General features: G+C 36.0%; 1 protein-coding gene across 6 annotated transcripts; it reads right to left on the bottom strand.

Moving 5' to 3' along the window:
• Positions 1 to 772: 772 nt before the first annotated feature.
• LOC142533074 (glutathione hydrolase 3) lies at positions 773 to 7210 on the bottom strand. 6 transcript variants are annotated; one of them, XM_075639729.1, is made up of 10 exons: positions 7017 to 7210; positions 5828 to 5934; positions 5611 to 5682; positions 4142 to 4277; positions 3470 to 3801; positions 2432 to 2950; positions 2108 to 2346; positions 1761 to 2025; positions 1384 to 1521; positions 773 to 1300 (listed from the first exon to the last, which is right to left on the bottom strand). In XM_075639729.1, the coding sequence occupies exons 2-10, from the start codon at positions 5927 to 5929 to the stop codon at positions 1037 to 1039; spliced, it is 2067 nt and encodes a 688-aa protein (XP_075495844.1). In that variant the 5' UTR covers positions 5930 to 5934; positions 7017 to 7210; the 3' UTR covers positions 773 to 1036. The 6 variants fall into 6 exon arrangements, with proteins under 6 accessions (XP_075495844.1, XP_075496146.1, XP_075495924.1 ...); XM_075640031.1 differs by having other exon boundaries at positions 4142 to 4267; positions 5828 to 5902; positions 7017 to 7209; XM_075639809.1 differs by having other exon boundaries at positions 5828 to 5902; positions 7017 to 7209.
• Between the last annotated feature and the right edge of the window lie 5395 nt (positions 7211 to 12605).

Here is a 12605-nt window from a genome sequence, read left to right on the forward strand (position 1 = left end):
CTTAATTAGTAAATATCATCTCATAAAATATATAATCTAAATAAAATAAAATTATTAATTAAATTAAATGTATGTTTTTTGGTCGGTTCGTTTTTCAAATTTAATTTGAAATCAAACCATATAAACTTCGATCTTAATATTTATATCTGAATTTTAAAATTTGATTTTCGATTCGGTTTAATTTTCGGTTTCTTCGCATTTGATTTACGGTTTTTTCAGTTTAAAATAAAGTTTGAACACCCATAGATCGATCGAATAATTTTAATTTTTTTTACATGTCTAATTTTTACCTTATAAATATATTAATACCAAATTTGGAACAAAATAGTTCGGGCATTGAAGGTTACAAAATTTAGAAATTAGAGAAGAAAAAACATTTGCAAAACAGACACGTTCTTTGGTTTCTCAAAAAACAAAACATTTATTTATTTGATTCAATGTAATTTACAGAAATACGTAAAAGCAATCAAAAACCAAATTTTACTATTTTTTCCCAAACACACACGTTTTCTATTTTTAATCAAAAATATTTTTACTCCAACACACATGTTCTGAGGTTTCTTAACAAATAAAACATTTATTTCTTTTATTCAATGTAATTTACAGAATACATAAATAAAATCAAAAACCAAATTTGACTATTTTTTTCCAAACACACTTTTTTCTATTTTTTACTCCAAAACACACATGTTCTTTGGTTTGTTAACTAATAAAACATTTATTTCTCCAATAAACAGAAGCTAAAATAACATAAACGAAACCAAAAATCATCTACACAATATGAAAACCATATCTGATTCTCGATTTAGGATCATGGTTCCAAGAATATATTACAAAGTTACGATCATATGCGCCACCAAGAGCTATACACTCATGTTCATGAAAAACAAAAATATATAACCAATTCTTAAGCCCATGCTACATAAATATTACTCCCACTCGCAGGAAATTTAATGATATTTACAAAGAAAACACAATTATTGCAACACTCTTATGAATTAAACAATAAAAATACTGCATTTCATGGGAGCATGGATCAGATCCCTGCAGGCCATCCACCTTTCCTTGGATCACTGACAGCCGTTAGTACTCCACGAATGACATTGTCGCTTCTCATTTTCCGACCCGAGTTCGCTGTTTTGTTTAGATTTTGAACCACAAGCTGACAGATTGCCCCTCCTGTTTTTGCCTTCAGTTGATGACCTCTGTCTCTCAAGAAATGCTTGTTCTCTTCAGAAAGTTCGATGTGTTCGCCATCCACAACGGTCCAATTCTCGTAAGACACTATGTTTGGAATCAGCTGGATGAAAAATATTTAACTAAATTCTTAATTTGATAAATGCTTCCTAAAATTTAGGATTAAAATTTGGAATACGGCGGTACCCTGTGGTAAACTCTTGCACTCTGCACAGCCGCTAAAGGTTCCATTCCTAAGATAAAATGGTTGATGAAAACCTGCACAACTGCAGGTATTATGTCCAAGCCACCGCTGCCGCCAAGGACCCCTACCAACTGATCATCCTATAAATGTTTAGGAATAAATGGCATTAGCACATACAACAGAGTCTCATCACATTAAAGTGCTTCATCTAATCTTACATACAAAATCTACCATGAATTGCCAAAATTTGAAAATTTATTTGGTGAAAGTACTAATTTCAAGCAGCTAAATTACATAAAATCAACCAACAACAAATTTTTGGGTCCACTCCTGATCATGGCTGAAAAATAGTTCGAAAACATGGTCTAATACACCTTACCTTGAGGACAATGATGGGTGTCATGGAAGATAAGGGCCTCTTGTTTGGTGCAATAAAATTAGTTGGAGCCGGAGGCAGCTTGTCAGGGGATATGTCAGTCGGTATAGAGAAATCATCCATTTCATTGTTGAAAATGATGCCAGTACGAGGAGAGAGCACACCGCCTCCAAATGCATAATTCACTGTGGTGGTCATGGACACGGCATTTCGATCTGAATCCACCACACAGAAGTGGCTTGTTCCATGATCCCTGAGTTGGCTCCACCTAAAGTAACAAATAATTTTAGAATCATTTTAATATCAAAAAAATGATGTCCGATTGAGTGGAGGATGCAAAAAGGAAAAACCTGTGCATATAATACTCAGGAGGGAATGTGGTATTGTCCAATATCTTTTCTTTAATTATCTTTGCGAAAGAAGGAGAAAGCATGTCGGACACGATATCACCGATACTGACAAATTTGGGATCTCCAAGATTCATTCGAATAGCAAACATGTGTTTCAATGCTTCAATAAGACGATGCAAGCCCAGAGCACCCTTCATAGCATCTCGACGAGTTCCATAACTATCTAAGATATACAGAACCTATAATTCATCAATCATCAAATAGTAATCAAATATAGACATCTTCAGATCCAGTTATAAGGTTCAAATAGAGCATAACACCCACCAAAGAAAGGCCAACTGTTCCACTCGATGGAGGAGCCATTCCAAATATCTTGTATCCCATAACATTTACAGCCACCGCATCAATGACATTTACTTGGTAGTTTCTCAAGTCTTCCATCGTCAAAATCCCACCAGCATTCCTCACATCTTCAATCAATTGTTCACCAACCGTTCCGTTATAGAAAACCTTGGGCCCTTGTTTGGCTATTGCCTCTAAGCTGTTACCAAGCTCTACATTGTAGCAGATTTGGCCAACTTTTAATAGTTCACCACTTGGTGCATAGACTTTTCGTAAGCCAGGATCAACCATTATCTTGTCCACATTTTTAGCAATGCTTGCACCAAGGTATGGTCCAACTGTAAACCCATTTCTCGCAAGTTTAATCGCAGGTTCGAACAAAATCCTCCAAGGCAACCGGCCAAATTTCAACCAAGCTACGTGAAGCCCTGCTAACTCGCCGGGAACACCCATGGACAGAGCTCCTTGATACTTTGCTACTGCATTGTTCTCATACATGTCCTATGCAATGTAAATGAAAGTCATCAGTATCAAGCTGCCATGGATGAAACCTTACACACTATATACCAATTCACAGTAGTTCCCATTAAAGATGTACTAAAATAACTTTCTTTATAGTCGTCAACTTTTCGTAATGTAGAAAATAAGGAAAAACAGAACCAGTGAAGGGGGAGGGGTTCAAACTAGTCAGAGCTTTAGAAAATTTTCAACGTCATATGTGTGCTAATAAAATTTAGATCTCGAACTTGAGGCGCTCATTGTGCTAGTTTATAGTTGATTTGATTGAAAATACTGGGAAAATAATGGCATCACACATTATGTTATGAAATAGAACGTTAAATAAAAAAAAATTCACAAACGGTGACAAATTTGATTTAATTTTTCATTCTTTTAGCATTTAATTGATATAAAATATACTATATATATTCCATGCATAACAGATAATAATTACCATTAAAATTTCAATTCATAAGCTTATGAATAATCACGTGCTGGGTCAGCAGCACATTAGACCCCTACCTGTGAGGCAGCTTCTGGAGCAGTTTCTCTCATGTCAATTGCAAGGGCACCAGATGATGACGAGGATCGAACAACCATAAAACCGCCGCCTCCGATTCCACTAGACATTGGACTAACAACTCCAAGGCAGATTGCTGTTGCAACAGCAGCATCGACCGCATGACCACCTTTTTCGAGCATCGACACACCAATTTCCGAGCAACGACCATCATCAGCAGCGACGACTGCTAGCTGAGACTCAAAGACGTCACTTTTGTTGAACTGCAGTCTCCCATTCAACTTGCGATCATCTTTTCCAGACCAAAGGCTCAACTCTCCTCTAAGAGCAATGCCTGGAATCGAATATACAGCAAATCAACTTGGTAATTCATCTGACTATGATCTAGATTAATGGGCCTCATCCCCTGCTTTTTTTCCAAATTGCACGTAGAAGAAATAAATACATACAAGAACCAGCATTCAACACAATTTTGCTCATGTAGATCAAATAATTGGTCTCAGCTGTAAGACAAAGGATAAATAGCATGCGTTTATCTCATAACTAAAATTCAATGACTGACGGGTGAAACATTAGAATATTACTCAGTCAACTTATCGTTTATTCAACAAGAATAAGAATTACATCGTATCGATCTAATTTCAAGGGAAAAAATGAAAGAAAAAAGAACTCACATGCTATGGCTAAAAGAACAAGAACGACACATAAAGCTGAGTTGTTCCTATTTCTGCTGTGATTCAGAAGCGAAGCCTGGAAGTCCTGCTGCCCCATGGAATATACTTTTTTTGCGTCTCTCTTTTCTTCTTTCGTCTGTTTGTGTACAGTTAGGTGAGACAGAGGAAAAGAAAGGCAGTATATTTTGTGATTACGAGTTATGGAGTGTAGAACAAGAAGTGTGTCTGTCATCTTCCTTTGGGGCCTAGCGTACCGTATTTGGATTCTTTGGCCAAATAATGCGTGGGAATAAAAAGTCAAGTAAATTGTTTTAAAAAATATTTTTATTTTTTAAAAGAAACGGTATTTATAAAGGGTAAAATCAGACACTCAATTGTCAGAAATACTGAAAAAATTCGTTATTAGACAGAAAATTTTGAAAATGTGGTAAATATTCCAGAAAGTTTTATTAGTTGTTGATTGTTCAATCTCCTCTCTGTCTTTCTTTCTTTTTCTTCCCTCCAATTACGAATTTTTTCAATATTTCTGACAATTGGGTATCTGATTTAGTTGTTCAATCTCCTCTGTCTTTCTTTCTTTCTTTTTCTTCCCTCCAAAATAGACGTCGTGGCAAATCACAAATTCTAAGACACCCACTTGCTTTTTTTTTTTTTGGTAAAGTCAGGGCAGGACGCGAGTACATTGTACCTGGTCTAGTTTTTCGTAATGGAAACCAAAACGGAAAAGACGACCAAAACATGATATTTTAAAAACCATGGTTTAAACTTCAATGACAGTTGGGGTCATATCTAGCATTATCATCATGTGTGGAAATTCTATTTTTAATTAAAAATGATTTATCTTGACTATTCACTCTCCTTTTAATAGGTTACAGAAAAATTTCTATAAATTAATAATATTAAGACCATAAAATTTCATTGATTCAGAGAATTATTAATTATATTAATTAATCGATAAATTAATAATTTATTATTTTAAAATGTTTTTTATTCAACGAACATAAATTTAATCACATAAAAAGTCATTAAATTTCACCGATACATGCATCGTATTCTCTGAATGAATATATAAAAAATTGATTATAATATATATTTATAAAAATAAATAAGTGATATTCATTGTTTTTAATAATTAAATAATATTCATTGCATTGACAAATCAAATCAAATTCACAGTAAAAACAAAAACAATAATAAAGTTAAATTTGATTAAAAAAACAACAATATAATCATATTTTTACTAAATTGTCCTAGTTGTGTTTTATAATTTTATAAAATTATTAATTTATAATATTTACGAGACCATAGTTTTATACAAGGGTTTTCTGAAAATTTATTTTCTTATTAATTTAGTATTTTGGCCAAAGTCTGGATAAAGAAATCAGATAGATGATTATTTTATCGAGTATTAAATCATAAAGATTTTACTTTATAATGACTATAGCTAATATTCATTAGTCCATTTTTACCTGGATTCTAGCAAATGCCGTGGATGCCTCAATTGCTTTCTGTTCCGATTCAAATTCTCTTTTACTAGCAGTCTAAATAATTATTGAAAATCAATATTTCAAAGATAATACAAGGCAACTGATATTTGGAAGCAATGAGAAAGAAGTCAGAGCACAAAAATGAATGCAGAAGAAACACATACAAGGAAGAAGAGCAGATGAATTTCCATGCACTAACCAGCTTGAAAGCGTTATACGCGGCATGCTCTTCTTCAGCTCTCCGTTCAGAGGCAGGCAGTTCCTCACTCAAAGCCTGATGTTGCATGAACCTTAACGACATTAGAACTCTACTACAACCAGTCTCCTTACACCATTAAATGATCAATAACATCATTTTCAGATACGTGTGAATCTCTAAAGCTCACTTTATACCTTACTAATTCATTTATAAAGTATATCGAATCTCGTTTTGTTGCTAAAAATTAGCTCAAGAGGTTCAAAACTATAATACTAAACAAATTGACATTTTGACGTGAATTCTATTCAATTTCAACTTCACCACTCTTCGTTATTTTATCTATAACTACCTTAATACTCGACCACAATTGGATCATAACACTAACTCAGCGGAGAACATTTTCAACACTTTTAAGTGTTTTGGTCATATTCCATGCTTAAAATGGGCCGCAGACCTAGTATGCAAAACAGAGCAGCAAAGTTCAAAAACTCACAACAAATAGCATATAACTCCAAATCAGTTCCATTTTTTTTCACTTCTTCATATTTCATTAAACTTGAACGCAGTATTCTCCACTGAATTTCTTAAGCTATGACATATTCCAGAACCAGCTAAAACGGCAGCACAAAATTTCTGTCAAGAAGCCGAAATCCCATTCCATTGCTAAATTCAACTTAAACCTCACCATGTTACCAAAGAATTATCGAGCTGATTTCGTTTCTGAGAACTTACGCCACTCAAAAATATATTCAACAGCTCAAACCAAAATGTAATCGATAGAAACAAAGACTATCCAAAGTTTCACTGAACTAGCCTCCTAAACCTTCAAATTCTAAATAGCACTAGCACAATCCAGTGAACTATCCATTCTCATCAATCTATTTATTCAAGTAATAAAATACATAATAATCATCATCATTATACGCTCAAGAGATGAATATAAATTCGTCGTAAATTAAATGCAGAATTCGAGCCATCCCAGTCAATGAATTCAAATTGGCCAACAAAACAGCCCCAAATTTTTATTTTCGCAAATAATGTAGAAATCCATTGAATGAATTCAATTGTGTGTGGTGTGCTGCCCCAATCCACCACTTCAGCCAGAAATTTTAGACCAGGCAGAGATACAATCATTTCTGTAAAACAAAAAAAAAAGGAATAAAACCAAACAACAGCCATCGTTCCTCACCTTGTGTATCCCGAACGGAGATCTGGGCGGATCAAACAAGAAACAACACCACGGTTTCAGCCCTTTCTTTCTCGCGCCTCTCTCTTTTCCTTTTTTCGTTGTTTGAAGAGAAAGAGGGAGAAAGGAACTGGGAAGGAGTTATAGCGTGTGGGAGAGCACAAAGAAGAGTGTGCCAACCTCCTACGGTAGCGTATGATTTTTAGCCTTTTTTGTTTGCCAAGTCAGCGTAGCATGATTGGTAGTGATATATATATATATATATATATATATAAAATATCAAAAATCAAGAAAATCGTGACCAATGACTGACATAAATTAGATAAAATGTTGTTTGAGACGGTTTTACGGATCGTATTTGTGAGACAGATATCTTATTTGGATCATCCATGAAAAATTATTGATTTTTATGCTAAGAGTATTATTTTTTATTGTGAATATGAGTAAGGTTGACCCGTCTCACAGATTACGATCCGTGAGACGGTCTCCGATGAGACTCACTCCATAAATTAATGTGATATTATTATTACACACGGTAGGATCATATTTTGTAATAAAAAATATAGCAAACTAATATTGAAATTAATAAAAATAAAAAATCAAAATAACAAAAAGAATATAAAATATCAAAAATACAAATAGAACATCTGAATAGAAAAAATAAAAGATTGATTATCCACCCCCAACAACTCATATAAATATTAAAAATTATCAAAAAAATAATTTTTAAAATATTTTCAAAAAAATTTGGTTCAATAATGATTCTTTTTAGTATTTTTAAAAAATAGAACATCTGATTTTATAAATAGCGTTTCTTTTAAAAATCATGTCTTTAAAAAAAAAAAAAAAAAAAAAAAACTTGCACTTCTTATTCACACCTACCAATCATGTTACACTAACTTGGCCAAATAATCCTAATACATGTTGATTCGATCCTAATCTAAGGACCGATTCAATGACTTCCAATGAACGGCATCTGATTTTTCATATAAAACAACATAAATATATTAAAACAACATAGGATGGAAGAAATCCAAAATATCACACGACATATGCTGTCCTCCCCCCCAAGTTCATGATGCCAGTTGGTCACCTCACTTACACTCTTTCTGGGTTTTTTTCGATCGATATAATGTTACTTTTATTCTTGCTGAACATACGAATATTCTAGTGTTTTCATTGCTGCCGATGATGGTTGTTGCTCGGAGGATATTGGTGTGCCGATGGTCATGTTGTTGATGATGTCGTTGCAACAGCAATCTACCCAGTTAATCGTTAGTCCGATATCGAATAAGTCTTCTGTGATACAGTGAGAAATGTCGATCTGATCTATATCTGTAATGAAAAACAACATTGGGTTGATGATTTGTCTACTTAGGCATAGTTTGGTACATGGGATAAAGGAAGGATTGATAAATAATCATCTTTATCCCATGTTTGATACCTTTTTAAAAAACACATGCTATTCTTGATAAATAATTTTTTAGAAGGATAAAATGTCCATTCTATTAGGTGTGATTATTTTAATTTAATGATAAAATACACTACAAATAACTTAATTACCCTCATTTTATAAATTATTTTTATAAATCTATGCTAGTAGGTAGAAATTAAAATCAAATAAATATTTTTATTTATTTTTATATATTATATAATATGATAATTATATAAATGAATTCGAGATAATTATATAAATAATTTTTATAAATCTCAATAAAATTATTAGTATCACTCGATTAACCTTAAAAATTGATATTTGACTTGACTCACAAAATCAATGGCTCAATTATCATATTATATAATATATAAAATTAGGTAAAAATAAATAAATCATGCAAGCACTATCGGCGAATGAACGGATACAAAATATGAACTCAAGCAACAACTTTGAAATTATAAAATTTATTATGACAAGATCAATTTTGTCATTACAATCTAATATGTAAATTTAATAACTCTTATTAAAATCATACCAAATATTAAATATAATATTCTACATCTTACTTATCATTAACTTATCCTTATATTATATATCACATATTTATCTTATTATGTGTATCAAACTATGCATTAATCTCGTGATAACCTCTCGTTTTCCACCATTAATACCATACAAAAAGCTGTAATTGGATTTTGGTTTTCGTGTCGTTGCAACATTTGTCTTTCATATAACGCTAGATCATCCAGTAAATTCAACATAATGACATGTAAACCCCAAACAAAAATCCATGGTTTACTTATATTGAAGACATATTTTACATATATTTCTGATGCTATGCTGATATTGAGTTAAAAAATGTTACCCTTGGCAAGGACGGAGATAGAGAATTTTTTCAGGGGAGGGGGGACGAAATTTTACTTTCCAAATAATTAATCATTAAATATACATGTAATATTTGCATGGTTGTTTACAACATCATATGAATAGTCATACTTACTATGTAATTTGATAAATATTTTTAAGAAAATTAGATTCTGAAAATAAGTTATATATGATACAATGAAAATTAAAAATAGAAGTTATTTATCAAAAAGAAATTACTTAAAAATTAGAAGATATATGATACAAGATTTTTCAATATTTCATAATAATTTCCAAAGAACGAGCACTATATTTAAAACACCTTTCTCATAACTAACAAAAAAATGAAATGTACAGTAAAAAAATATTTTGGACGTAGAAATATAATATTTTTCATAGATCGATTTGGTCAGAAATTTGTCTCACGAAGTTGAATCATGAGACGGTCTCACAAGAGTTTTTTTGTCATGTAAATTCATGCTTAAACCAAGATTTTTATAGATTTAATAAATTATTACAATTATTATTAACATTATATTTTTATGTATTGAAAATTGGCTACTGCATTGATGTACTCAATACATGTTCAATATATATATTGATACTTCATGGATGGGCCCACTACCCTTGGCCCATCTCCAGCCCAAATGGAAGACATGCCCACCAAGGACCCAGGTATTCTCCTATAAATACCAGGTTTGAGCGTTCAGTTGATTATTCATTATATTGTTTTCAGCAGCACCCTTAACTGCTCCTCCATATATCCTCAGTCTCTGACTTGAGCGTCGGAGGGGTTACGCCAGGACACCCTCCTGGCCCCCTCCTAACGATCTTATTTGTGATTTCAGGCTCAGGGTAATTTCAAACCTGCATCTGGACTAGTGACACTTGCTGGAATCGGACCCTAAATTTCCCGTGAGTATCACTTGGTGCCGTCTGTGGGAAAATTTGAGTTGAGACATAGAGATGGTAGGAAAGAGAGGGAGTAGAAGAGCTACCTCAGCATCATCGCGTCCCCAGAGGGGGCCCGAACAGTCTCATGCTGAGGCAAGGCAGGAACAACCCCATCAGGAGGCGAGAACAGAACAATCTCGTCAAGAGAACAGGGTCGAGCAACCCCGTCCTAATGAAAATGTGGGGAACTTGACCCTGGAGCAGTTGGGCCAGTTTATCACTCGGACCGTGGATGAGGCTATGAAGAGGAACCAAGAATCTACGTTTGTTGAAGAGCAGCCACTCGCCAGGAGCGAGAGGAAAATGTTGAAGTCCACCAGAGCAGGGTTGAAGAGACGCATCCCCTCCAAAGTGGGTAGATTAGTGAGATGGGGGAGATGTGGAAGGAGATACGGAGGTTGAGGGAGCAGGTAGGAAGCAGAGCGCCGGCCCCCAAGAAAGGAAGTCCTTTTTCGCTTGCCATTCTTGAAGAAGGACTTCCCCCGAGTTTCTGACAACCGAATGTTGGAGAATATGATGGACATTCCGACCTTGAAGAGCATTTGGGGAGATTTGAGAATGCGGCTTTGTTGCATCAGTATACAGATGGAGTGAAATGCCGGGTGTTCTTGGGCACGTTGGTGAGGTCAGCCCAGCAGTGGTTTAACACCTTGCAGCCTAACTACATATGTTCTTTTGAGGACTTTTCATTCGCTTTCTTGCACCGGTTCGCCAGTAGCAAGAGACATCAGAAAAATTATTTGAGCATGTTCGTGATGAAACAGCAAGAGTCTGAGACTTTGCGAGAATTTGTCCAGCGTTTTAACAATGCAGCGCTGGAGATACCAGCGGCTACCTCGGACATCATGATAAGTGCCTTTACCCAAGGCCTGAGAGGAGGGGAGTTTTTTAAGTCGCTGGTCAAGAAGCCTCCGTCGAACTATGATGATCTGTTGGCTCGAGCTGAGAAGTATGTAAACTTGGAGGATGTCCAACGGTACAGAAGGATGGAGAACCGGCCCGAAGGAAGTAGAGTTGATGGAGTGGAGAAAGGGGGAAGGAAGAGGGGTGCGGGGGAAAGAGAGGACAACAGAACTAGAAGTAGAGGACAATTCTCGTCACATGTTCCTCTCAATAGGAATCGTGATAAAGTGATGGAGGTAAGGGAGCCAGAGGGAAGGTGGGAGAAGTCGCAGAGAGCGGAGGGCGGAGTTAGGATGCCTCCGATGGACAGATGAGAGAGATCCTCATCCGGGGATCGACCAAAACCTCGCCCGTCTCCTAGGCGGGGTCGAGGTCCTCCTTGGATCAAACAGAGGGTCGGAGAGTCGAGAAGAGAAGGGCGGGGTCAGGATGCTCCTCGGGAACCTGTCGAACCGAGGAGAAGAGCAGATGAAGATAACCACCACACGAGAGGAATGATTCACATGATCCCAGGGGGTGCTACTGATGAAGACTCTGGGCGAGCCCGGAAAGCGCACGGAAGGAGGTTGGAGAATTTTGAGATATCCAGGGGTGCAGACTTACCCCAAGATCCTGTCATCAGCTTCGGGCTGGAAGACCTTCGAGGCATCGTGGCTCCTCATAACGATGCCTTGGTGGTGACGGCCACCATTGCCAATTAGGATGTGGCAAGGATCTTCATTGATAATGGGAGCTCTGTAAATATATTGTTTAAGAGCACGTTGGATCAGATGAAGGTAGAATGATTCGAGTTTGATCCAGTCTCCACTCCTCTATATGGGTTCGCGGGCCATGCCATTCCGTCGCTGGGTCAGATTACTCTTCCCCTATCTTTGGGACGTGACTCTCGGCGGGTAACAAAGATAATAACATTTACCGTGGTGGATACCCCCTCATCGTATAATGGAATCCTGGGGCGGTCAGTCTTAAAGGATTTCAGGGCCGTAGCTTCCACGTATCATCAGAAGTTGAAATTTGCTGTGGGAAAGAAGGTGGGAGTCTTATGTGGAGACCAGAAAGTTGCATGACGATGTTATGAAGGAATAGTGAAAGAAGAGGGCTCGTGTGGAGGTCAATATGATTAGAAGAGGGCGAAGCGGGTTGCCCGTTGTAGTGAGGGAGGTTCATGAGGTGATGGATGAAAAGCCGGAGATTGTGACATTGGGGCCCGATGAAAAGACCCTCAGAATAGCCCCTGACGTTGACCCAAAAGTCAGGGAGGAACTCATTATTTGTTTACAAGCTAATCTCAGCGGATTCGCTTGGTCAGCCCAAGAGGTCACAGGGACGAGCCCAGATGTAGCAGAGCACCGATTGAACATCTTACCGAATTCTCGTCCCGTAAAGCAGAAGAAGAGACATTTCGGGCCTGAGAAAGATATAGTTATAAAAAA

Source organism: Primulina tabacum, chromosome 1 (genome assembly GCF_025594145.1).
Source record: "Primulina tabacum isolate GXHZ01 chromosome 1, ASM2559414v2, whole genome shotgun sequence".
In the NCBI taxonomy this organism is placed as follows: domain Eukaryota; kingdom Viridiplantae; phylum Streptophyta; class Magnoliopsida; order Lamiales; family Gesneriaceae; genus Primulina; species Primulina tabacum.